Source organism: Temnothorax americanus, unplaced genomic scaffold, assembly GCF_048541705.1.
Source record: "Temnothorax americanus isolate GAGA-0224 unplaced genomic scaffold, ASM4854170v1 Scaffold9, whole genome shotgun sequence".
NCBI lineage: Eukaryota > Metazoa > Arthropoda > Insecta > Hymenoptera > Formicidae > Temnothorax > Temnothorax americanus.
The window spans coordinates 4,710,881-4,738,305 of record NW_027509812.1 but is presented as its reverse complement, the minus strand read 5'-3'; the positions used below and the strand labels follow the sequence as shown (position 1 = coordinate 4,738,305).

The 27,425-nt window shown below is 37.5% G+C and overlaps 1 protein-coding gene across 1 annotated transcript; it reads left to right on the top strand.

Annotated features, from left to right (window-relative positions):
* The first annotated feature begins 39 nt into the window (after positions 1-39).
* Pip (heparan sulfate 2-O-sulfotransferase pipe) lies at positions 40-27,166 on the top strand. Its single transcript, XM_077425023.1, has 8 exons — positions 40-1,023; positions 8,456-8,604; positions 23,049-23,122; positions 24,674-24,880; positions 25,423-25,502; positions 25,587-25,868; positions 26,097-26,251; positions 26,544-27,166. The coding sequence occupies exons 1-8, from the start codon at positions 974-976 to the stop codon at positions 26,717-26,719; spliced, it is 1,173 nt and encodes a 390-aa protein (XP_077281149.1). The 5' UTR covers positions 40-973; the 3' UTR covers positions 26,720-27,166.
* Positions 27,167-27,425: the final 259 nt, after the last annotated feature.

Below are 27,425 nucleotides of genomic sequence, written 5' to 3'. Positions count from 1 at the left end.
TATGTAACGCGAGCGCTTGATATAACGTTATGTGCTCGCGTCTCGAAAAGAGAACACCTGCACGCGAATCAGGGTTAAAAGTCCGCGGTCACCTTAATTTCATCCCGAAAACGAACGTCTCTTCCCTTCACCGTACGCCTGACGCGCAGTGGAAGTGGCCCCGGAACAGGGGGGGGCCCGGTGGGATGGCACGGCGAATGTGGAGTAGAATCGCGGCATTACGTGCCACCGAGTAACGGAGCGCGGACGCGGAATAGAGCGTATCGCGTGTCGCCTCCGTGTTTCACGTCCACGAGGTACCCGGGACTATCGAGGCACCGGAACGGCGAAGAAAAGCGGCAGTCGCGCGTCGACCAGCGGACAGGTCGGTGCAGATCGACCGAGAGAGCGGATGCCTCCCAGACCCTCTGCGTATCTTCTCACGAGCGCGGCGAGTCACGTTTGCCGAAGGACCGATGACTGAAAAGATCCGCGGGGACGGTCGCCGCACGCGCGTTTCGACACCCGGAACCCGTATGAACTTCCGACCCGGCGCCGCCGTCGATTCCAACGAAATTGCATCGGTCACGATGTCGTAAAGTTTCTCAACTTGCGGGAGGCGCGCGCGCGCAATTGCTGAAGAAGACCGATCGGCGAGCCGATCGAGGATGTTGACCTGGTAGCGGATGTTGATCGACGGGAAAATCGTTCGCTCGCGGAAATCCAACGGCTGACGTTTGCAGCTGTCGGCGAACGTTTAACGTTCGATCGATTAACATTTTTTCGGTCATCGTTGTCGTCGTCATTCAGCAGTGATTCAGTGAATGGGACTTTATGGCTCGGCAGCATCCGCCGGACACGAGTGCCCGGTGACGATAGATTGTCCTCCAATGGATCGCACGTGACCACCGCAAGCTCGTGGGATATCGTCCGATCGCCACCGCAAGAAGAGGATCCCGTGAGGAAGAGGCCAGATTTCGAAAAGAGCGACAGGATGCCGAAGGAGAACATGTGGCGGCAGAGGAGAGTGCCCGTTCCCAAGAGGTAAGGAGGCTATCTCGAGACGCGATTAACCGCGGCGTTAAAGGCGCCTAATTACGCGCGTGCGATTAACATCTTCTACGATGTCATCAATATTTATCTGCGCGTAGAGCATGAGAGTGCACGAAGGGATACCGTATCTTGCCGGTGTATCCTCTGTAACGAGCCGAGGTATTTAACCGTTAAGCACGCTGGTGACTCAATCTTAGCCAACGATCATCCACCTTCACGCCAGCTGAAGCTTTTTCATGATTTCGATCTTGTTTTCATAAAACTCCATTTTTTTTAAAATTGTATATATGGAAAAATACTCAAAATGGATAAGAAAAGTAAAGATTATTATCTCTGTCTCTATTTTCTAATTTATTTAAAAAAACAACTTTTTAATCATATATAATTACTTTTGTAATTATAACATATTTCAACATTACACATTTGACAATTCAAGAAAATATTGCTCATTTTTTAAATCATTCTACATAATTTTTCATTCGAAAGATGGGACATTGACTCCGTTAACGAATAAAATAAAAAAGAAAGTAGGAATATAAAATGGGACCTAAATATCAGATAGCAAATTACGTAATTTTGATTTTTTTAAAAAAAAAAAAAAAAAAAAAAAAACACGGCACAATTCCAAATATGCGATGATCATGTAATTTATGTGCGTATCGCTGAAAATAATGGATATAAATATTAAAAGAGATAAGCATAATAAACGCATCTAGAAAGCAAGTGACTAATTTTACGCGAGAAGCGCATTTATAATAAATATTTCACATTTCTATTTTCTTCTCTATGTAATATGAAAATGTAATTACATCATTGTTACTAGTTGTTCACCTAATTTAGGTACGTTAGCTTTAATTATATGTAGTGCAACGCATATAGTATTCCACTACCGTAATATAATTTTATAGCATAAGCTTTTAATTAATGCTATTGTCCTTAAGTATTATACGAGTATTATAAGGCATAAATTTGCAGACATTTTCTTAGAATTTAAAGCTTATATAAAATAATTTCAATTGCGTTTCTCTTAGAAAAATATCAAAAAATATAATTTAAAAAACCTCGGATCGAAAAGAATCGGTAACCCTCCGGCTATATTATCAATAACGGCGATTATCCCAGATAATTCACACTACATGTCATATAAATTGCGAAAGAAAGTTGGTGAAGCAAGAAATACTTTATTCCAGTATTCAAATGTTCTTTTAGCAGTCACATGTAAATTGTGAACGCGCGTTCGCGACACGATGGACATGGACGGTCGCGATGCAAGTGACTTTACGTAAGGTTTCCTGTTTCGCCTCATGAATATGTCATTACTTTTCGAATAGATATATAAAGTTAACGGCCAAAAAAAAATGGTACCGAACATCGCGTTCAGACATTGCGTCACCGGGATCAGGGTCGCGGTAACGAGTTAAAGGTCTCGTAACCAGGGAGACTCTCGCGATGAGCTAGATATGTGACAAATCGATTCATCACGGCAGAATAATGCGAACCGCGCGAGAAAATCGTGAGTGGTCGATTCCGTGATCCATGTCCCATGCAAATGCATGGTTTGTCGGCCTGCGATTTCTTCCTACGATTGACCCCCCCCCCCTCCCAAAAGCGCGCGTAAAGTCATAAGTCACAAACGAAGTTGGTGGTCTACATTGTGGAACGTGTACAATGTAGAATGCGGTAAATCGGACTCCTTCGATGGATCTAGAAGCGACACTTTTGTACCTTCCACGTTTCAATGTTATATCAAGTGACTTCATAATTAAGAGTTAAAGTAAATGTCTGTCAGGATTTATCTCATTATATATATTTACAGAAAATTATAGATAATTTATAATATTATTCAGAGTTACATAACTATAAGCTTTTTATCGAAGAATGCATTACTATTGATTTGTTGATTTTTTACATCTGTATACAACATATCATTTTTAACGAAATTCATCACAGAAATATATACTCAACTTTCGGATAAATGTTCGAGAATCTCTTACCTTCTAACTTATTTTAAATTTTTGTTTAAAGCAATTAATGAGACATGATTTTTTTCAAATAATTAAAAAAGTTATCGATAAATTGTGCTATAAATTGTAAATTTTGCAATCTACGCTAGAAATGATCATACATATATGCGATAAACACACCGTCGTTTCACATCCCTCATTTATCTCATGTTAATACAGTTGATAATTACGAATTCTATACTACGTGAGCGATGAACTATCGTGACGTTTGCAAGAATGCAGGTCCATTTGTCTCGTTTCTGCGGCTCGAGTCCCGCGTGATGAATTTTGCTGCCCGAGCGAGAAAACTGCGCGCATTCGCGATAATGAATCTTCACTATCTATATAAATAAAAGTTATGAGGCCCATTGCGTAAATGAGGCATCGTCGAAGGACGAGATTGCGGGGAGGTGTCACTGCCATAAAATGGTGTAAGGATTCCTGGATGGCCACGCGTATCAGAACTATCATTATCGGCCACTTCTCTCGCCACGCGGAATCCCGTCCGCTCGCACTTCCGACTTCTTCACGACGATATCAAGCGTTCGCCGCGAACGCACTTGAGCGGGTACAACGGGTACAACGGGTACAGCGGGCAATTAAGAGTGACTACGATAATGCACATTAAGTGGCCGTATAGAAAATTGCCCGCCATTCGAGAGTATTTCCATTATGGAGAGAGAAACAACTTCTCTCATATCAACAGATAGATAGCCAGCTGTATGTCGAGCGTAAATTCTGATTTAATAAAGTATGCATAATGTCAGAGGGCATGTCTGCTTAATTGTATAAAAAACCGCGAATTAACATGGGTCGGACGTGCGTACGCGTATAATTTCTTACCTGTTTATACCTTTGAATATATGTACAGATATGTTTTTTTCACCGCCGCGCACCAGAGAGGAGAATCTATGTTTGAAAGATATCACGGTTGATCGGGACATCCGGTACATATTTACCAACAAAAGCAGCGGAGAACTCGTTCAACTAGATTGAGATAACGTGCTCCGTAAATTAAAAATGTAATTATAAAAACGCAGACGCGTAAATGGAACGACGTCCACTCTCCGCGCGCGTATGGGTTTAACTGTTTCTATATGTCATTAAGTATAATAAAGAAAAAAACCATTAATGACAGAGTTTTATAAATGTATAAAATAATCTGTTACAGATTGAATAAATGTCCCGAGAACCTACCAAATACATTTCGCGGAGCTTTATTGGAATACGGCTGTATTCGACCGTAGCGGCTGCAATAATTTATCATATACGCGCGCTCGTTAAAGTCAATTGTGGTCGTTGTATTGCAACGAGCAGCATTGTACGGCGGTGCATCGACCGCGATCAAAAGTTGCATTGCAATTTCAACACGAATCTCCGCGCTGCCTCGCGGCTTTGTTGCGTCCAATGTTACCACGATCCATTACGAAAGATTAAAACGAAACGCAGAATCATCCCTCTCCCATATCTAATCGTAAACATTTTCTATGACGTATAATATCGGAACGTAAGATCAAGCCTGAGAAAAACACGTATTTGAGAAATTTAATAAAATTTACAATTTGCACGCGTCTGAATGCGCCGAGTGCTCCAAACGCGTTTTATTTCCTAGGCTCTTTCCTGTTTCTCATGAATAGAATAGAATAATGATGTTAAATAGTAACAATTGTTTCCCGCAATTATATTTATAATAATCTAATGCAATACGATATGCACATATACAGCTATAGTATAATAAAATTCCGAATATAAACATGTAGTATACATCTATTAAGAAAACATTAATTTTTCCTTGTTTTGCAATGTTACTAAAGCACATTTCCTTGAGAAAATTAGAAGAATATCGTAGCAGTTTATCACCCGCTTATCAGCTCGTTTATCACCTTGTGATCTGGGATTTTCTAAATTAGGCCACAATAGTATCAGACGATCTGACCCGTAGACCTCTTTAACCAACGGCACGTAATCGCGCATTGAAATAGAAATGCCTAATGCGCGGCGCATTCCTGCCATCGGTTCTCAATGGCACATTTCGCGGATCGAATACCTACACGCGACGTTCTCACCGCGCGGGACAATCGGATTTCCAGATACGCGCTCGCCATTATGTACACGAGGCGTATGTATACATACACGGTGCCCCTGTATGTACCCCGTTACGGTATATATAAAACGCGTTCCTAAGAGCTTACGGTTCCCTTCTCTCCGTGTGTCGTTGACACTGCGTCTGCCAGAACGATACCGTTCGTTTCTCGCTTTTCCCTCGAGTAGATCTGCTTACGTTTTGCCGATAAGCCCGGAAGAGCCGCGATAGAATACCGGAGAACGTCCTTGTATATCCTCGAGGAAACTAGCGGGCATCGCATCGGCGCGACGAATTACGCCGAAGGATAGTGATTTGCGCATACATACAAATGGCTGGGATCAAATTATAGATAATTTGAGAAATTATAGGCATTCTCGTAACTCGGGTGAAAAAATCTAATACTTGTTTATGAATAATTTCTCGTTTCGTTTTTTCAAGAGAAGAATTTCATAAAGCGCTACAGGAAATTAATACTTCTGTAATTAATGTTTTAAATTAGAATTTTATATGCACGATAGTTAAAAATACGAATAATAAGAAATGTATGGTATTGCTTGTTTTTTGTTTAATTTTGTAACACTAAAATGTTGCATATATTTAATACAAATATTCTATTAAACAGAAGAATAACGATTCTACTGTATGTATATAATGTTTAGTTTTTTTTTTTTAAATAAAATTGATAAAAATTTATGTTTTAATTTCTTTCCGTCTTCCTTCCGTAAAAATATCTCGTTTTCCAAATTACGACCTTATCAGACCGCGAGAACACTGACTGCCATTGTTGTATTTTAATGCAGCCGATGAAAATCTCCGCGTTACATTTGTTTCAGAAGAATTTCGGTGCATTTCCCACGAAGTACTTGACATCTCGCACAGTGTCTGGCACTAATGAGACATTAGTAGCTCGTAAAGCCATAAATTCTTCTTGTGCTTAATTAAATGTCGTTTGAAACTCGAAAACTTGATATCCAAATACCAAATACCGCATATATGCACAAAAGAACCAAATTTTGCAAATTTGCAAAATTTATAAACATGACTTAACCGCAAATATATGGCTGACATGTATTGTGTATATACTGAAAGAAACCACACTCATCTATTATTCAAAGGATAATAGATTTCCGTTAAGCATTTAAATAAGAGGTCGGCAACCTTTTCTAGCATTTGCAAATCGTTTATTAATTTTAATGGAGTGCTTGCAGGATATGAAAGGATCGCGCAAGGACAGAAGCAAAGTATATATATATATATATATATATATATATATATATATATATATATATACATATATATATATATGTAGGTCCAGAGGTATGTTCCGGGACTGTTTACGTTTTTTGAAATGTACAGTCCTGGAATATAACGCATATATATGTAATCAGATTCAAAAAACATCAATTTTTTCCAGGACAGTCCTGGAAACTGCCAAATGTCCCGGAACATACTTCCAGACCTACATATATATATATATATATATTATAATAATAGCATAATAATAGCATGGTTAAATCACGCATAAAATTTCTACCTAAGAAGTTGAAGTACGAATGTAGCGTGAACAATACAATATTGTCAACATGCATAATTATATAATTAAATATAAATTACGTAATTGATTTCTTGTCTCAGAAAAGATTTCTATATATACACGACAATAATTTTTCTCTAGAAACTAGGATTTAATCATCCTAGTGTCACCCTTTTTTAGCCAGAAATTACAAATATTTGTATTTTCTAGGTAATGATTCGATTTCTACGCGCTAATGGCAAAACTAAGCAACCGTTCAATGACAGTGCAATCACCTTTCAAGCTGCGATTATTCGCGGAATTGAATCACAATGAGAAATATGAGAATAGAACGTTAACACCAAGTGCAATCTTAAATGCAATCTTAAAAGAATCCACATACAATTCTGCGTAATTATTTCACACAAAGAACGAATGTATCCGAAATGAGAATTAAATCGTATATGCAGCTATACGGCCGCTATGTAGATAGTTGCAGCGCATCTGTATCAAATTGCAGAATTTGTAGGACAATTGCCTGATGGAGTTCTCTTAACGCGGTCGCGTGAAATCGGGCAAAGTACCACACTCGAATCAAAGATTACATAGCGACACGTTCACGGATTATAATGGAAAGAAATGCCGAGACAATTAGCACGATTTCATTTCGGTATGTATGTTTAATTGTGGTTTCCGCGCGATATGATTCTTTCACTTTTACCAGGTTAATCGCTGGTGAATGACGCGAGGAAAATCAATTATTTCTCACCGCTCGCGGTCGTGCCTCCTTTGCCGGATCGAGGATTACCGGTGAGCTCGATAATAAAGGCGCCTCGCGATTTACTATGCATTGCATCGCGCAATCTTGGAACTCGTAATCGTGGAAGGAATCGATTACAATGGTCTCGCGTGCGCCGCCCGTATCGCGTTTAATGCAACGTTTATTGCATTATTTATGATATACCGTACGAATAACGACTGCTATCACAGGGCGATTCGCGATGCCGTTGCTATTGCCCGCGCGTATTACACAGCTCGTTAAATGGAAGGGCTCGAGGGCAATAATGCATTAAGAAAAGCCGTAAGCTAATAACGTGTTGCGGTACTTTCCGTCTTTACACAGTCTTTTAAGTTTTGCAATTAATTAGTAACATTTTTATAAGATAAGATACAAAAGATCTCATAAGAAATCCCCCCATTTCTTCAAGATTAAGATTCTTAAAGATAGAGTTCTTCTCTTTTCGACGGATGATTGTCAGGTCTGCGAAAAGTATAAGAATTCTCCAGAACTTTTTCTCACACAGTTTAGCCGTTAGCGTATCGTCGTTTCGAGCTTTTCAATTTAATCGTATTTAATATGCGAATGTGCGAGGTATGCGCGAACGATGCACCTGTTGCGCCGACCCCCGCGAAATTGAAGCGACCGTCAAGCTTCACGGTCGATGAATATTCTCCGAGAACCAGGTCATACGGAGAAACATCATCTCCCAGACGAGACGACCAATTACGAGATAGATGGCTTCGCCGTGCCCTGATTCCCTCACTGCCAACCTAGATGACGATCAGCTCGTAATATTTGACTTGCGAAAGGGCTTCTCGACGTTGCAATTTCGCGCTCCACCACGACAGTCGCAAATTAAAATCTCCATTGTTTACGAATCGAGCAGATATTTGTCGCGTAAATAATAAGAACAGCATTCCGCAAACTGAGAAAAATTATGAATAATCCTGAGCAAACGAATACTATTAACATAACTAATATAATGTAATTGAATAATTATAAGATATAATGCTAATTAATTCATAATTTTTTGCTTACAGGACAATCGAGTTGATCGCTTTAGTAGCGATATCCAGTACACTTTTTCTCTTTCTACACACGAGAGATCTACATTCGCGTCTGAAAAAAATGGAAGTACGTCTTCAACCGGGAGAAGATGATGTGCTCTCGGCGAATCAACTCTCATCAGGTAACGACTGTTGTAATGTCTAATGAAATTGAAACAAACGCGCGATGTCGAATACAAAAAACCTCTCTCTTTATCTCTTTGTACGTAGCAATAAAAAAATAGAATGATATACTTGCGAGAACTAAGATAAAATAAATATAAACATAGATATAAAAAAAAAAAAAAAAAAAAAAAAAGATACAACATATTAAAAAAATAAAAATTAAATTATGCAAAGCATGCCCCAGTGTACGTTTCAAAAAAATACTATAATTAATTATCCCACTTAAACGATAAATAATGAATAAATTACACGTAAATGAATAAATAATTATAAAAAGTGACATCGCAAAAAGTTCATTTCATCTTTTTTTTAACGTGATAACAAGATTTGAGACCGTTAGAAATGTTAATTGGAAGGAGCTAATTATCTATTTCATTACACAAACGTGCGATAATAAACGCGAGTTTCTCGTCGTCTGAAAATGAACTACATTATTAGAATTATACTCGTGTCGGCCGGCGCGCCATAATAGACACATTTATACATGCGCTTTTACGTGCTCGTATACATACTCCCTGAGGGTGCTGTTGACTTCCCGGTTGAGGAAGGTCAAGGTGTGAGAGAGTGAACGCGCATATTCAACGAGAGTTAAAGATGCTCGTGCATCGATCGCTCACAGGACGCACGTACATCTGTTCGTCATCAGATTCATTAGTGCCTGAACACACACCTTCCCTAGTTTTACATTTTTTAATTCGAATTCTAGAATAGTATATAAGCCAAATAAAAAAAGTATTATATGTTGGCTAAGAATTCTTTTTAACTTTTTATTTTTGGTTATTTAATTCACTAAACGTGTGTGTGTATCATTATATTTTTCAAAACAAAAAAATTTCTTTTGTTAACATCTGGACGAGGAAATTTAAACGACAGAGAAATATTTTTATTTTTATTTTATTTTTACTACTTCAACCAGAATTGTGTTTCAAGTCTGACGATTTGTCGGCGCGCAGTTTACTGTGGTTGAAATAATATTTGTCTATATTAAAACTAATAAAACACGAACATCCTGTTACGGCTTTCCTTGCCCTATTCGTCATACTAAATTTTAATCCGCGGAGCCATTTGAATATTATTTTTATTTTATATTTAAAGTTTTATTTTATAAAAATTAAACGACAAATTCGTCAAAGAAACTGTTTCTGTTGTGATCTGTATCCTTTCAAATGCGCACACATATGCGTGCATGCGGTGCATGGACGTTAAGAGAGCGAGATCTCTATTGCTTCGATACCATACTACATCCATTTCGCGGGACTCGTAACGGTAGCAAGGAACTACGTTCGCTCGCAATCGTAGACCAATTATTCGTGCACGTTCTATCGCTCGCTTTACACGTGGTAATCCGCGTCTTAGGCGCGCCGTATTACTTATTACGTTACGGCTTGCAATTACGTCCGGCGCCGCTTTATTATTTAAAACGGTGCAAGCACGCTGTCTCGAAGCAAACGCGAATCGTGCTCGTTCACGAGATCGAGAGTGCAAAACACCGGCAGATTATTCCCGGTACTCGACTTCTTACAAATTCGACGATTACTTATATGATACGATTACTGTACATCAGTGTATCACTATACATATATACAAAAGAAGTTGCACGACTCTGTTCACTTTCTTACCTTATTCGTCACAGAGATTTTGTCGTACTTATAATTATCAGTAATTTTTTATTTATATCCGATTTATATTTTTAATTTTAATTTAAAGAAACAACGCGTTGAAAAAATTCCCGAGATCTGAAAACATTTTCTAGAGAGAGAGAGAGAGAGAGAGAGTTTTTACCGACAAAAGTTTTATGCTTATGAAAAATAGTTTTTGGTTATCGCATAAAATCAACAGAATGCTTGTGAATACTCTTGTAAAGCCGCGTGTGAAACGGCATTTACTTACAATGGCGAATCTGCACGCGAGTTAAAAATATTATTCGTGGTCTACATGGCAATCTTCACAGAAATTCATCTCTCTTCAGAACACAATGATTAACAATGTATTATGAACACAGCTCACAATTATTATAATAAGTAGGCGCATTACTTTCTACTAGAAATTTCACAATTGAAAAAGTAAATATCACTCGTTTTTGTTAAGCGAAAGTCAGAGTGTTCGAACGAACCATATACGCATTTGTATTGCGATCGAAAAGAGCAATATTTTATTTCCGTGAGAGACTTGGATAAAGAGACCATTCGTACGCAAGAAGCGCGATGAGAAATCCAACATAAATATAATCATATCCAAAAACCATGTCTATGTAATCTCCAATCTCCGCGAAATAAATGGCCAAAGCCGACATATATATATTACATGTACATTTGTATATTAAAGTAAAAATTGTTTTCTATAATCTCGTGATCTTTGATCTTTGCCTAAAATTATCATAAATGGCTGCATATAAATCTACCTGTTATGTAATCTTCAATAAAGTATTTGACAAATAAGATCTTGAAGAGCGCTTTCTTTAAACCAATATACAGAAAACATGAAATCATTTTGCTCTAAAAAAACTCAATTAAGTTAATTATGATCGTCGTAAGTCGACACTAATCTCCGGGCAGCGCGAAGCGCGTGAAATCCGTGCGATACTCTTAAAAGCCATTCACCAGTCGGAGGAAGAGGTAACCGTGGGCACGTGAAAGATAAAGGATGCTCCCCGGAGGCGGAATTGACCAAGCAGTCGAGAGTGGCCACGTCAAAGGGAGGTGAAAGGAAAAACACCGGCGTACATGAGCGAAAATAAATCAAACGTTCGCGCACGTTAAAAGGAGAAATGGATTAATCACTCGCGGCGATGTAAATGGCAATGTGAATGGAAATGAAAGTTCAATCGCTTATATATACATATATATACTAGACCACGAGAAGCTCAAATCGAGAGAAATACGCTCGACTCGCAATGAAGATGGAAAGGGTGAAAAGACGATGCTACGATAAAAACATAAAATAAGGTGATTGCTCGTGCACGAAAAGCAGTTACCTATATGTTTTGAAAAAAGTTATTCAGTGTAACGCGTTCCATCCAAGAGAAATGGCACTTTTTGCTAATAACGACAACTATTTGTAATAAGAAATTTTCTTATTCCATGGCAGTCAATAAAAACATACAGAATGTGTGATTGAACGAAAGGACCTTAGATTATAGAATCTCGACGCTAGTGACAAGCGGTAGGCCGGTAGTACCCTGATGTGATAAAAGGAAGAAATAAAGATTCGTTACCATTCACGAGAATGAAATGGATTAACGAGGTACCTTCCACTTCTTCGCAAGGATGCGTTCGCACCTTCGTGGTGCACCTAGGCTCGATGTTATCGCGGTTCGCAACAGCTCGTAATACGTCCGCGAAGAATGTGCAATGTCCGGCCCCTTCGCGCGCGAGATCGAGATCGAGCCTCGATCGAGGATGATCTATGGAGTGCCGTCATTCGCGGAAACGATCGCATGATTCAGTTAAAAATTCAAGTGACAAGAATAATTTTTATACATATGTGGTGGCTTGTTTCTCTTCTTACATATTTTCTTATAAGTTTGTATTCTTTAAATACATTATTGAATAGATTTGTTTAATAAAAACTTTTAAATGTCGAGATCTAAAAAAATATATATTTTTTAAAAAGCTATATATAAAAAAATTACTAATTTTCTTTTATTATTAAACCATTATTAAGAATTTTTTCAATATCCTGATGGATAAATTGATTTTTAACAGTTAATACGATTTATCCTGTAAATTACTAATTTTAATGAAATCAATTTTTACGCATAATCAAAGTTCTCCTTCAACCGCTGAAGTAATCGCCATGCATTATTTCCTCCGCTCTGATCGTTGCTCTGAAACAGGATTTCGCGAGCAGGTCTCGTAGCCTACTTCCTTGTTCGTGCTTACGCCTAACTTAATCCGACGATTCAGCGCGGAATAAACACGTACAAGAGAATAAAGAGTTCACATTGAGTATACGTGTAAACAATATTAATGCGGTTTACATTCGACTTTGTTGGCGATGTTTCCTCTAACTAGTAGTAACCAGCCAGACATAAAATGACAATGCGCGTGGGTGAAAGTGAAGTACTTTTTGCATGTACACGATATAAAGTACGTGTACCAGTTGAAAGTAGAGTAGCTCGCGGCTTCTTCAGAGAGCTGTTGTTATAGTGAAAGTAACGCACTTTATTGATAAGCAAAAGTGGCATGTCAGAATCAATTTATCGGATGTCCAACTGACAATAAAGTCATTTAAGAAGTATGCCATTCTCTTGTGTACCTGTCAACTGCTCAAACAATCAATCAAATATTAATCATTTATCAATAATCAATATAAATTGTTTTAAAATAATCCATATACCTACGTACGTGCGTACAAGTAACAGCGATAAAAAAAATATCTTTTTTAATTATTACATTTTTCATTAATTCTAATAAAATCTAAGTTTAAAGAAGGAAACAGGCAAATAATCTCGAAAATTTTAGACTCGACAAAAATTCTCTTAAGATTTCATGATTTTCTGCGAAGATAAAAAAAAATGATGTAAAAACACACTTGTTGCGATGCAACAATTTAAAAAATAAAAGAGATCTACAAAAGGAAGTGACATATAAAGTTACAGAAAATTAAACGCAAATTCTACAATGACGCTTTGTTATAGTCACGTACTTTCTTTCTAACTGTTGTCATGCAATGCTATTGTTCCGGCCACAACCAGTCGGTCGGTTTAAAATAGAATAGGAAGTGATTTATATATTGTTGCATTTACAATATACAATACGTCAGGTTCCGCCTAAAGAGTACGATTAGTTCAGCGTATAGTATACCATTGAAATCAATCATCGCCCACGGTCATTCCAATGAAAATCTGCTACAATAATTATATATTTTTAATTCTTCAGATGACATCGCAGTGAAAATGATAATAAAGAAACATTGTTGAAGCACGTGCAGAAGCCAAAATGGCAAATATTGTTTTCGTAAAAATCAACCAATTCTTTTTCTTATCAATTCAGAGGTCGATTTTGCTTTGAGAAATGCTTTGTGCGCTATTAATCGCAATAATAATCATCAACAATAATCAATTTGTTAACTTAAAATATATTTTAAGATATAATTTTTTTAAATTTCTATGTTACATGACATAATAATTTTTTTTCTTTTGTTGTTTAAATATGTTGTTAGCATTATAGAATATTTATGCTGCTTAGCTACTATGAATTAAATTGAATACCTGTTATATGTGATAACTAAAACAGATAGCGAAACTTCTGTAGGTCAGATAAAGTTTTATGAATAGAAACGGGTTTAAACGCGTAGGATCGATAAGCATTGCGGTAAATCTCGTAATTGAATCAGACACAATAAGAAATTAATTGATTAAATATATAAGGTGTCCTAGGTTTTTCCGTACAAACTTTAGTATGTTCTATGAGAAATAAAAAAAAAAAGTTATATAACCATAGGTCTCAAAATGCTTTATTAGAAAGTTATCTATAAGAAACTAAAGTTTCGAACACGTTACTAAAGTACGGAAAAACCTGGGATACCCTATATATACGCAGTAACAAAATTCCCATTTCTCATTTATCATGTTATCGATTGCGCATATAGAAATTTTACAATAAAGAACCTAAGATTTGATGATTTTTGTCCTAATATCTGAATTTTAATGTAAACGAAACCAGAAATTTCATTTGTTAATCTTTATGAAATAATATGTCAGATGTGTATAACAAATTCTTCATGGATGTTTTTGGTCGAAAATAATCTTATGAACGGTATCTACAAGCGTTCTTGTACATACGGGCCAGTAACGATATGTAATTGGTCAAACGCCATTCGAGAGATGCGAACAGTGTCCGTCTAACCCACTTTGAGCAATTTCCTTTTTGAAACGCATCAATGAGCTGGATCATCTTGCACGTATATACATATAATGTACGAGCAGACCGTACCGAGACTTACCGAGATGTGCTATATACATCTAAATTTTATAGACGTATAACTCTTCCGCATAAGATCATGCTGAAGAACTATAATTTCCCCGTAGTTCAATCAGAATATTATAAGGCAAGAAAATGTGAAGAGGTACGGAAGTGAAATGAGCATATAAATGTAATCCCCCAAGTAATCATAAAGTGGATTTAATATTTTATTAAGTAGGGTTTATCTTTGTTTTATACATACATACAGAACGCTGGAAAACTTCTGAAATAAGCTTCTTCTCAATCTACCTTTTACCGCAATATTTCTTTGAATTGTCACAGTTTCCTATTTTAACGTTATGAGAAATCGGCGGTTATTTAAAAATATGTTTATTACATTATAACTACATAAATATTAGATGATTAAGTTAAATAGCTCGTCTTATACGTGTGTAATACATATTTCAGGTTTTTTATAACTTAACGCGGCTACCGTGGTATGTATAAGTTCCACTTCATCATATTACATGATAATAAGACTATAAAAGGAAAAGAAAGTGGACGTTTCTAATTTTACTGTATCATTAACACATGAAAGATGCCACAAACAAGTGATTGTACAAACAAACGATTATACTCATGTGTTCAGCCAACATTATGGAAGTCCTATTTAACATACAGTTAGTAATTTCAGTTTCACTTAATAGAATTGTTGATTATATTGCGCGTCGCGTGCTTTTGCTAACAGAGTAGTATTAATCCCTGGCATTAACCGCATGATTTATCGCTAGATCGGATATGGCGACAATATTCTGCGGTGCCGGACAACTTTGTGAAGGATTTTCGTTCAATTATCAAGCGACAATATACTTCTAAAGATAAACTAAACTTTCTAGACATGTCTAACAGGGATTATTAAATAAAGCTTATTTTTTTGCGACAAATGCTTTTAGGCTTCGAAGGTAGATACTAAAACGATTTAAATTTTAATATCAAATAAAATATTAATAGCGAACAAAATATTAAATCTACTTTATGATTTTTATCTGACAAATTTGAAATTAGTTGTATTTTTTAATTAAATTAAGATAGTTGAATTAAATTCAGTTGCTTTTGTATGTGTGTGTGTGCGTGTGTACGCCAATAATATAATTAATATAAATAATTAAATTGTCTGTAGTAAATTTTGTTAAAAATTTGTTGTAATATAATCAATTAATATATAAATTAAGTTTTCAACAAAACATAAATTCCACAAGAAAATTAATAATGATACGAGAACACGATAACTTCTAGTCGATCAGATATGAAACATGATCTTGCAAGCTATCGGCGATGCGAACTAAGCATTTTTTTCGCCGCTGACTCTTCGTGAGTGCGAATTCTCGGATTCTTCGAAACTGGAGGAATTCATACCTTTTCGCGGCGGCCATCATAAAAGTAGCCAGCGAGTCGTTTTTCCCAGGACTTTAAACCGAGTCCTTTGTACCTTTTACGGTTGGATCCATTACCACGGAATCTTGTAAACGTTTCTCTTCGACCACAGACGGTATGTCACGATTACAGTGCTTCGTAGACATTCTGGAAACGAGTTTTCTGCGACCAGAATAATTCCATGTCATACCGAAAAAAAAAGTTCTCCTATCGCTTTCCATTTTTGGAATTTTCCTTGTAATGCTTCGATATGAGGACTGATTATTTCTTGGAAAATTAAAATTAAATAACTGCAATGTGTGAACTTTCAAGACTCAAGAAAAGGAAAATTAATTATAATTATAACAAATGCCTCCAAATCATTTAATCAAGTACTTATAAAAATAATGGTACTAGCTGTGAGAGTCGAGGCCAATATTTCCTCAATCAATGAAATTGGACTTTGTATATACACAAACTGTTTTCTTTTTCAGAATTTATCTATGGTTATAATTTTGTTCTTTAAACTGGGTTTCTCTTGTTATACATTATGATTAAATATAAAAATCGCAGAAAAGATATCGATTGAAACGACTATGAAATCCCGATCTCAACCCACATTTCTTATTCTTACAACGCGCGCTTCGCGAAAGTAGTCAGGCGACTCTCTTTTGAATTTCTCGTGAGACACTCCTTTCTATGCAACGTCTTTCCTCGCGGTATCGCAGAAAGGCATCCAAAAATCAAACAATTTCTCGCGCGATTATCGACTGTTCGAACTACCTTGTTGAAATTCACAGTGTGGCATCACGGACTTAAGGTACACTCGAGGCGTCTACTATCTATTGACAATAACGCAGCGTATCATTAGCGTTAGTTTGATCATCTATTTGACATATATATTAGGAATACACAATTGACTTTCACCGACATATTTATTCACTTTCAACAGCTGTAGCTTATTTAAACTTATTACGTATTTATTTCCTGTTAGTGCCATCAGTTAACTCGCAAGAGCAAGAAAATCTTTGAAACTGACTTAAGATTTAGTTTTGATACATCTTTCAAAGAAAGATCGACATCGAACCTATTTTTGATCATAAATAACAAATGATACAATACGTGAAGAAGACAAGCTATCGTAATCATCATGATACATATAACATTGATCTGTATTTCCGGGATCTTTGATTAAGGAAATTGCATGGTCGATCACTGTCACGGTCAATCAACCGTTCGCATTGCAATCTACAACTATTCGTATCATTATGTACAAATGCGTTCCCACGGCAGCCAAGCCCAATCGAGACGAAATTACTCTTTGATTTTTTTTCGAATTCTTTCGAATTACCTTGCAGGTGTGCGTATAGTGGTACACGTGTCCATCGATTTGATCAGAACCTTGGTAGAAGGAAAGGCGGAAAAGATTACGTTAGCCCCACTTTTGACAAAAATGAAAGTTACCAAGCTTCTTCCAGGCATCACGAACAATTAGACTGCAAGATCGCCCAAGATACAACGCCAAGCATCGTCCTATCACCTCACCTTTCCGTCAATCTCTAGCTTTCTCAAGTTCTGGATCAACGGGTCTCGTGACCAAAATGGGAGTAAAAGGTCGTCAGTCCGGTGGTCTGGTGGATTATGCGTGGCGTCTTCCGCACCGCCGACCTGTTCTGACCACTGACATCCTTTCTTTTTCCTCACGATGCACGCACAATATCTCGGCCACGAAGAAAAGAGAGCGTCTCACGCAAATTTCCCCAAGCCCGACTATGGGTTCATCGTTTTTAATATCAAAATTATTCGAGCCATTCGAGGAGTACCGTAACGAATAATTCGAAATTACAAGATTCTTGATGATAACAAACGAGACTGACTGACCTTCTTTAATTTTAGCGAATCTTTGATTTAGCGAAAAAGCTGCATTATTATTTTCTGTTGTGTTTAGTCTTTATTAGAAGCAAAGTGAGTGCTGTGTAAAAACGATACGCAGATGCGTAATCGCATACTGTTAATACACAGTTCTAAATTCATTGAAAAAAAAAAAAAAAAAACATTCATTTAAGTTGCATTTGCGCTAGAAACAGCGCTTGAACGTTTCGGTTCGATCACAAAGCAATTTCAACGTCATTTTGAAAATATTCATAATAATAGTGCGTTTGGTATTTATTGATCATCATTTCTTAATACAAGTAATCTTAAATAAACCGTAACCGTAATAAAGAGATTTAATTGTTAATATATTATTAAATTATTAAATTAATCCTATATTCAAATCAAATTATCTTTTATAGAATAATACGAAATAAGTCGCATGTGTTCTAAACTGTGAATGTATATGTATATATCATGTCATGTCCGAGATATTAAAAGGATTCATATACATATGGATGCAATGAGAAGAAGAAATAAGAAGAGAAGAGAAGAAATAGAGGCTGAGAGACTACACGTATGTGTAAACGAAGGGACTTGTGTATATGTATATCAAATGAAAAAGGGGAAATGGGAATAAGAAAAGATTATATATATTTAGTGGTAATTGATTGTAATAAGTTCGAGAATTTAGTAAAATGTTTTGTTGTGGAATATTGTAAGACAAATGGCGAAACTATGTAATTATGCAATTATGTAACTGTGTAACTGTGTAACGAAGTATACTATGTAATAATGTAAACCATCCTAAGCCACAATTGGCCTAGATTAATAAATACATACATACGGATGTATCATAATTGAAGGGTAATATTAAAAAAAAATTAATTGTTACCGCTTATCGTTTATGGGATGTGAAATTATTTCTTTATGCAATAAACACGGCGTTAAATTACGAGAGAATTAGGTTGTTCCACCGGATAGATATAAAATTAAAATGTGGAAAAATTTATGTATACGAGGATTTGTAAAGGCTGAGTTCTTATTCGTATTATTTTTGTGGTTGCAAACCTTTAATTATTTTGTAACATAACTGTATTAATCAGATAAAAACTAAAAATTACCGGGATCTGACATATTTTACATTGCTTTTTCTTTCGCAGAGACACGTGGAAACGGTCATTAAATAGTAACGGCAATGTTGTGGGCATTCTTGTTTACATATATAGTTATACATTTCAAAGTTCCAAATTATACAGGTACTTCATAATTTTATCTTTATATACTATGGTATCATTTCCGACTTTCTTCCGTTACAAAATAATAAAATAAAGTTTTTCGTCGGACGTAAACTGAAAAAGCTGGGGACTTTTAGTCCCCAACTCTCTCCAAGAAAGTTTCATAAGAAACAACGGTCCATATACACGAGGCCTGGACACGTTAGTAGTTACATTTTGTATAATAGAGCGCCACGGATAGAGCATAAGGAGCTAAGAGCCGTTCTCGTTCCAGCGGCCAAAGATCAACGATCGGGAGATGCAACGGACGGTTTTTTGCGAGCGTCGCCGGCTATGTCTTAAGCCGTGAATGACGTGAATAAAGCCCCCTACGCCTACGCTGCGGCCGCGGCCGGCGGTGCCCCCGGCGAGCATGCAGTTCCGGACGCGGCGCGGGCGCGCGGCGGTGTCTTGTCCGTCCATTAAACTTGCATCTGTATCGGTCGCGAAGCTCGCAGTCGCCGATTAGCCGCTATATCCTCCGGCGCGCGGCGCGGCGCGGCGTCGCGAACCGCGGGGTGCGGTCAAAGGCCGCTGATGCGTGCGTGCAAGCACGATAATTATTGGCCGTCGTAATTATACACCATCGAACAATTTTCAATTTGCGCAATGCATTACAATCGATGAAGCGCGTCGCACCGCCGAGTTACTGTCAAGGGGAGAAAAAATCTTACACAGAAGTGCTGCAGGCTTGAATCAGTCCAGAGATATATATATATATGTATAACGACAAATAATATTTTACAAAAACGTATCTTTTTGTTTTTTTTTTACAAATTTGCTTCTTTTACAAATTTTTTACGAAAAAATCTTATTATGTATCAGTCTCTGATACTTTTCATCATTAAACTATTTTAAGAAATATACAGGATATGCGAAATGCCACGGAAAATATAAAAAAAAAAAAAACAAGTACTTCGTCACTGCTGTCGGTTATCGTACAATATTGCTATTGTCTGTAGTAGTCTGTACAGTATTGCAATATACAATAATCATGATAACATAGGTAACAAGCTAATACAAAATTAATTATAGCTATCGCAGTATGCACCCACGACTTGGATTTTATCTGAAACGTAGTTTTATAAACGGGCGGAGTACAATGCCGATAGAAACCGTTATTGCACAGAGGTATCGTGAACCAATCTTGTGCATAACTCATCGGCATTGTACGCGAGTCGCTGTGAGTTGCAGCTGCGGCGCGCGTCAATCGGAAGTCTACGCCTGGAGGACTATCCGTTTAAAGTGTTACGATAAGCTGACTCCGACTCACGTGGTTATGCAAAAGAAGAAAGGGATTAAAAAGGAGACCAAGAAAAAGGGCTAAAGAAACAGAAAGAGAGAGAGAGAGAGAGAGAGAGAGAGAGAGAGAGAGAGAGAGAGAGAGAGAGAGAGAGAGAGAGAGAGAGAGAGAGAGAAAAGTACCATCGATAATCGCCTCTGTCGGCTTCCCTTGTGTTGCGTGAGGTCACAAGAAGCTGCCCGCGCCCGCGCCGCGGGTGCTATTGTCAGTCTGATCACGAACCACGAACCACGAACCGACCGCATCTATACTGCGCGCGCGATCGTGAGAGGAGCCGCTTACACGTTTGTCTCTCGTACGATCCCAACTGAATCCTTGCTGCTACATTTTCCGCACAAATGTTTCGCGCGTTCTGTTGAATTTAATTTCCGGTCAATAAAATGTTAATTATGTCGTCACTTTTTGATCTTCAGCGAGATATCGCTCTAAGAAGTCTAAGATTCCATGGAACTTTCTGATAGCGTGCATGACATCATTATATTTAATTAATATGACACTGAAAGAGAATTAGGAAGAAAGTGTTTTAAACGCTTGACATTTTCACAGCGTCTTTTTCAAACACTTGAATGATAAAATAATAATCGGTCTCCGAGGGAGAAAATGCATATAAATCGATTGTTAAAAACGCCTTGCTTATCAAACGCGCATTGCATTAAGCGTTTCACTCGAGTTGATCCGCATTTGATTGAGCGGAAGAATCGGATTGGTCGCGTCGATCAAAGACAAATTAAGTATATAGAACGATCGACCGGCTTTGCACGGAACAAGATCTCATTTCCAGTTGGCTGCATCGTGGCAGAAACACAGAGAGAAAGAGAGACGTAGAGAAAGAAAAATAGGAAAGGCGCATTGCTGGGAGCGCTATACGACGCTATACCTTTTTCCGTCACGTGTTTGACGCGTTCGTTCCGCGCGCATGAGAGATGCTCTCGAGCAGCTCGACTCTCGACGGGAAGCGGTAACTTTCTAGAGATGACCACGGTCGCCTACGGAGGACCTCGATTCCGGTCCTTCCACAGATCGTTGATCTTGGCCGAGTTTCACAGCGCAGCGACCTCTTAATCACGCGCGATCGCCAATTTATCCATCGTGAGGTTCTCGTTATCCGCGTACCCGTGCACATTCGACCGCTACTTACGTCCGAAGGATTCCGGGGTGCGCTAACAAGGGCCCGGAGTCGTACTTGCTTTCTAAGCGTCTTAATGAATTCCACGGAGTTGCAACGATCGATCACGTTGCGCGATAATACATCTCATCGCTTCCTTGATCAACCAGCTCGAGACAATTTGTTCATAATTCATTAATTGAATCGTTATACCAGGAAACGTGGCGCGCAAATCATACTTTTTGTGTTCTTGCATCACATAGATCTCGACGATGCTCTGCGCGTGCGCTGAGGCAACGTAATCAGAATGCTAATTACCGGTACTAAACTGCCCGCGTCGAGCAGCCGAGCTTTGAACTTATCCATCAATGTCCGCAGCGTTTCGAGCGAACAATCGCGTAAGTTTGCTGATATGACTAAATAACTTCGACGCGCATGTTCCGCGTACGCGTGTAACGGATCGCGCGGAACTTTGTTACGGTATTTCCGGCGCAGCTTTTATTCTGTACGCCGCCGCCGCGGCCGCATACCGAATTTCAACTGTACGCACGCGTTGGGAAAAGCACGATAGAGATCTACACGCGCGTCACGTCAGCGAACAATCCGCCAACATTCGCGGAATACATCATCAGAGATACAAGTGCGAGTTTGCAAAACCGTAAGGAAGAATAAGTCTGGGAAATTGTCTAAGAATCAACAATTATCACCTGTTTTTGTCTTATAAGATACAAATAATTATTTTACTAAAAGCAATGACCTCTTGCTTTGCCAGGAATAATAGTTAACGCAGGAAATTTTTAATTGACAATATTTTTTAAGTTTTGGAAAATGTTTGACATATGAGTGGAAGTATTATGACTATACAGACAAGTGTAAAAAGAATCAAGATGTCGAATAGATCGTACGTCTTCTAACATGTATAATCACAGTTTAATGCATCGAATAAATTAAAGTGACATTTTTCGTTTATTCCTCTCGGAAATTTTCGATATTCCGGTTTTTCTTTGTTAACATCACGGGGCTTTAGATTGCCCAGGTTGCAGAAAAGTATAAGGAAAAATTCAACTGAGAATTTTTGTGGAACTGTATGAACTATCTACATGAATTCTAAGTAAAGCTATGCATTCGTAGACGATTCCGTCGTTATGTACGCAATTTTCCGCGTGATCGTCACAGCGGAGGCAAGAATCTCGGCATTCGCTAACTTGCGCGACAGGGTCGTCCATCAAACGTTAAACGAAGTTTATCTTCTTCCGGCGCGGCAGTTATTTTTCCGAATGACATGACACAAATCCGTCGCGGTTTTTTCCGCAATAGCAGAGAAAAAATTGCAGTCTCATTTTGTGTAAACGGAAACAAATCAAAGTCGGTTATTGTTTTTTTAATCGGCAACAAAATGATTTTTAATAATTACTTTCATCTTTCATAAATCCTTTATCAATATTTTATAATCTTCACGTTGTTGTTTATTTATTTAATTACTAAAATATTTTAACTATTGTTCAAAACTTTTATCTGTTTTCAGATGGTATCCAGACAGATTCTGATTCAAACGGTATCATCCATTACCCAAATGTGCAACGTGTCCTCGTGGGAAAGGTAATTAGCGCATTTATTGCTTTATATCGCGAATAATTATTTAATAATTATTAATCCTTTCTAATAATAAAATTCTATATAGAAGAAAATCTCTTGAGACTGATAAAAGTGTTGATAAATAATTATTAGCTCCAATAAATAATAGTTTTATTTCAATTGCAAATGAATAAAGCATTATATTTTTATTAATATCTCGTTTGTTATCTCATGTTATTATCTTTCTTGTCAAACTATTAAGATTAAGGCCAATATTGTTACGATCGGTTACATGTTACATTACTATGTATCACTAGATGACCTTCTTAAAGACCCATCCGTTACACGTGCGCATAACGTATTTCCTCTAAACCGGTAAATTGTTCGGGAATTCGACCTATACTTGCATTACGCGTTGTTTGCACGATGTAGCGTGAATAAGCTGTGTCAGAGTATAATCAGAGCTAGATAAGAAAAGAATATACAAAGAGATAATGGTGTGAATCATATTTAAAAGAATCTTCAACGATCTTCACAAATTTTATTTACACGAAAGCACCTGAGATCTAGCAAATGCTGAAAATATAGTATTCTAAATTTAAATCCGCACGCTTTCGTCGATCTCTCCGTTGCGACACAAGAAAACCGACAACTATCAGTGACAGGGAATTTTTAAGAGAAAAAAAGAAAGAAAATGTAAATCGCACTTCCTTATATTCTCATTTCTTTCTTCTGCGAGACGAGGAAGTAATACACAGTTCCAGTTTTTTGCTCATACATATGTATAGATGTATAGGCGCTAAGTTTCGCGATGATACGTGCCACACGATGCTGCGCCGAACGGATAAATTAGCATGCGGTGCGCGACGCGTAAATGGCGGGGAGAAAAAAGAAACGCCCGATCGATGTAAGTGCTGGTGATAAAAATATACACGAAAGATGCGATGCGAACGAGAGAACGGGCCGCTTATTACCGCGCTGCGCGCCGCTGGGTATCGCAATTCGCGACGCGAGGCAGCTGCCTCGTACTTGCACTTGCGCTTACCAGCCAAGTCTTACCTTCGTTCGCCTTATGCCGAGGAGAATGACTTGCTAATAACACGAATCGTTATCTAACGAGAGGGAATCGGACGTTCCGCCTGGAACAATATATGTTCTCTCTTTCGCGAAGAACGGGCAGCCCGCCGATAATGACAGATGAGCGCCGAAAATGAGCGGGTAAAGTCGTTCGTAAATTGCACTTCGCGTCTGCAACATTCCCCCTGCATCCTGATTCCTCTGACGCTCACAGATGTTTCACGAATACTTGATTATTTTCCCGACATTCTTAACTCCATTATTGAGATCCCATTGCAGAGAGAAATGCAGAAATGTATTTTATATATAGAGAATCGAAGGTAGAAAAGTTACGCGCGCGCTTACGTGTGATCCTAATTGACCGCAAACAAATATGCGGAAAATTATATTGATTTAGGTTTATCGATTCAGGTCACACAGATTCGACTTTTTCGACAATATATGATGATAATTAACGCGGATGCACCGTTTGACCGTTACAATTTTTTTCTTTTTTAGTACGAGAATCGAGAAGCGCTCGACATTGACGCTCTCAACAACACGAAGAGGGCCGGCCGAGAGGTCTTGTTCTTCAATCGCGTGCCGAAAGTCGGTTCACAGACCTTTATGGAGCTGTTGAGGAGGCTATCGATAAGGAATGCATTTTCGTTCAACAGGGACCGTGTCCAGCGAGTTGAAACTATACGTCTCGCGCCGATCGAGCAGGTACGACGACCTCCAACAAGAAAACCCAATCAATTGCCATCAATCGCGCAATGGCAGCCGCTCGCGTAGTAATTACCAGTTTAATTTACAATCCCGTCACCGCTGAGCCCTACAAGGTGATATAAAAATATACGACGATACTGACCGATTCAATGATTCAACCGCGGCGCTAACGGTTTTATCTTATCCGTATTTCTCTTTCTTTCTTCGCTCTGGTTTTTCTCATCTTGATAAAAGTAGGAAAGAGAAAAAGAGCAGAAGAAGATATCGCTGAATAAAGTATAAAAGAAGAGATGTGAAATTTTGCGAACAATTATCAAGAGATATATTACATTTATAGAAAGACTAAAAGAGACGTTTGAAGTCAACGTTGATCCTCGTTGAAAAATCTTATTTCCTGTTTAGAAGGTTTATTACAAGCTCACAATAATGAAAATATATAATAATGGAAGATTAATTTCTTTCGCAATATCCTTCTAAAAAGATATTGCAGGCTGTACAGATCGTATATAATTTTAGTTTAATTTTCTTCATGCTTTCAGCTACATCTCGCCAGGATGGTCAGCAGTTATTCGGAACCGTCTGTTTACGTGAAGCATGTCTGCTTTACTAACTTCACAGAGTGAGTGCCACAGAGTGAGATTAGCCTTGGCAATTCAAATGATTGCTACCGCCATTTTCTAGTTTCTTGCGTCTTCTTCGTCAGATTCCACCTACCGGAACCGATTTATATCAACATAGTACGCGATCCCGTGGAAAGGGTCATATCCTGGTATTATTATGTAAGAGCACCGTGGTACTATGTGGAGAGGAAGCAGATCTTTCCGGATCTACCGTTGCCCGATCCCAATTGGCTCAAGAAGGACTTTGAGTCGTGCGTATTAAAAGGCGATCGAGAGTGCAGATATTTGGAGGGTGAGATTCACGAGGGTATCGGCGATCATCGCAGACAAACTCTCTTCTTCTGTGGACACAGCGAGAAATGCACGTGAGAATATTTGTTCGCAAAATATCAAGAAATTGCTTTTTGCAACCGTATATAAATCGAAATCCGCGATATAAAATATTTTATATTGCAATACATTTTAAATAGTAGATATATAATGACATTTGATATATGTATATTAAAAAGTTATAATAATATTTTTATAACTATTGTGGAGAATGCACAAGTGCGATATTCTAACAAATCTAACATATACTTCTTTTCCGAAAGTCCTTTTAATACCGTTGGTGCCCTGGAGCGAGCCAAGTTGGCGGTGGAAAAGCACTACGCGGTAGTTGGCGTCTTAGAAGACATAAATACAACTCTCACGGTACTGGAAAACTACATACCACGATTTTTCCAGGGAGCTACTGACGTTTACTATGGTAAGTCTTTGATTATCTGCTGATCAATCTTAATCTTCTTGAGATCAAACATCTACATTTATTAATTGTAATATCTTTTATGAGTATAATTAGTCAAATGTGTTGGTCAAATTCAAATATTTTAAAAATTGTAAAAATAATTATATATATGTATATTTATAATTATTTTTAAATATGTGTATGTATTGCTATTAATACGCAATAATAATTTTTAACATTACGTTACAATCGTAAATTATTAGAGTCAGATTATTACGTTAGCCATATAATTATGTCTTTCAATTTTTTTTAGATCAAGCAAATTCCTTTATGAAGATCAATCGAAACTTTTTTAAACCGCCAGTCAGCGAGGAAGTGAAGAACTTGGTGCGCAGCAACTTTACCCGCGAGGTCGAATTCTACCAATTCTGCAAACAGCGACTTTATAGACAATACAGAGCTCTCAAATTACGATCAAATGTTCCGTAGTTCGCAACTGCAACGCTCTCTGAAAAGGACAATTTCTATCTGTTATCATGCGAAAGCAATTATTAAGATGCGTAACAGACATTACGAAGAAGAATACATTTCAATGCCAATCAACTGCGTTGATTAGTATTAGTGATTTGATAACGATTTATGACAGAATAATAACTGCTTTTGAATAATAGTGATTTACGAAAATCATTAAATACTAAATTGCAGATGGTGCAAAAAAATTAATTATTTTATACAAGAATTAATAATAATTTTTTAACTAATGACTCAGATTAATATGACCGACTGTGCTCTATTTATACAGTCATCGTAACATTATTGAGATTAAAATTTTAATAATGGCTACTTTCAATAACGACTACCAAAATTAAAAAATAGTGATGTTTAATCGAAGATTCGATTACAATAACTATCCTACGAATTAAAGACAAAAAAATATGTAATTGCATGTTTCTTTCGCAATTAAGGCAACGATCCTATCCTACTTATATAATACACAGGGTACCTTCAAGAAAAGTTGAAGGAAATCTGAAGAAACAGAATTTCATGACATCGAATTTTTAACTATGATTCCATGACAGCAAAGACAAAAAGAGAATAATTAATTCTTCGCATGACCACTGTGATGATCTAGTTCCATGCATTTAAGAAAATTTTGATGTAATTAATGTATTACGGAAGAGAATCTTACGATGTT

What these genes read in the sequence shown, in the direction of transcription:
- Pip (XM_077425023.1), top strand. Translation starts at nt 974, where the DNA reads ATGCCGAAGGAGAACATGTGGCGGCAGAGGAGAGTGCCCGTTCCCAAG. An exon ending in TGCTTTACTAACTTCACAGA is followed by an intron (nt 25,503 to 25,586) that starts GTGAGTGCCACA and finishes CTTCTTCGTCAG; the next exon opens with ATTCCACCTACCGGAACCGA. An exon ending in AGCTACTGACGTTTACTATG is followed by an intron (nt 26,252 to 26,543) that starts GTAAGTCTTTGA and finishes AATTTTTTTTAG; the next exon opens with ATCAAGCAAATTCCTTTATG.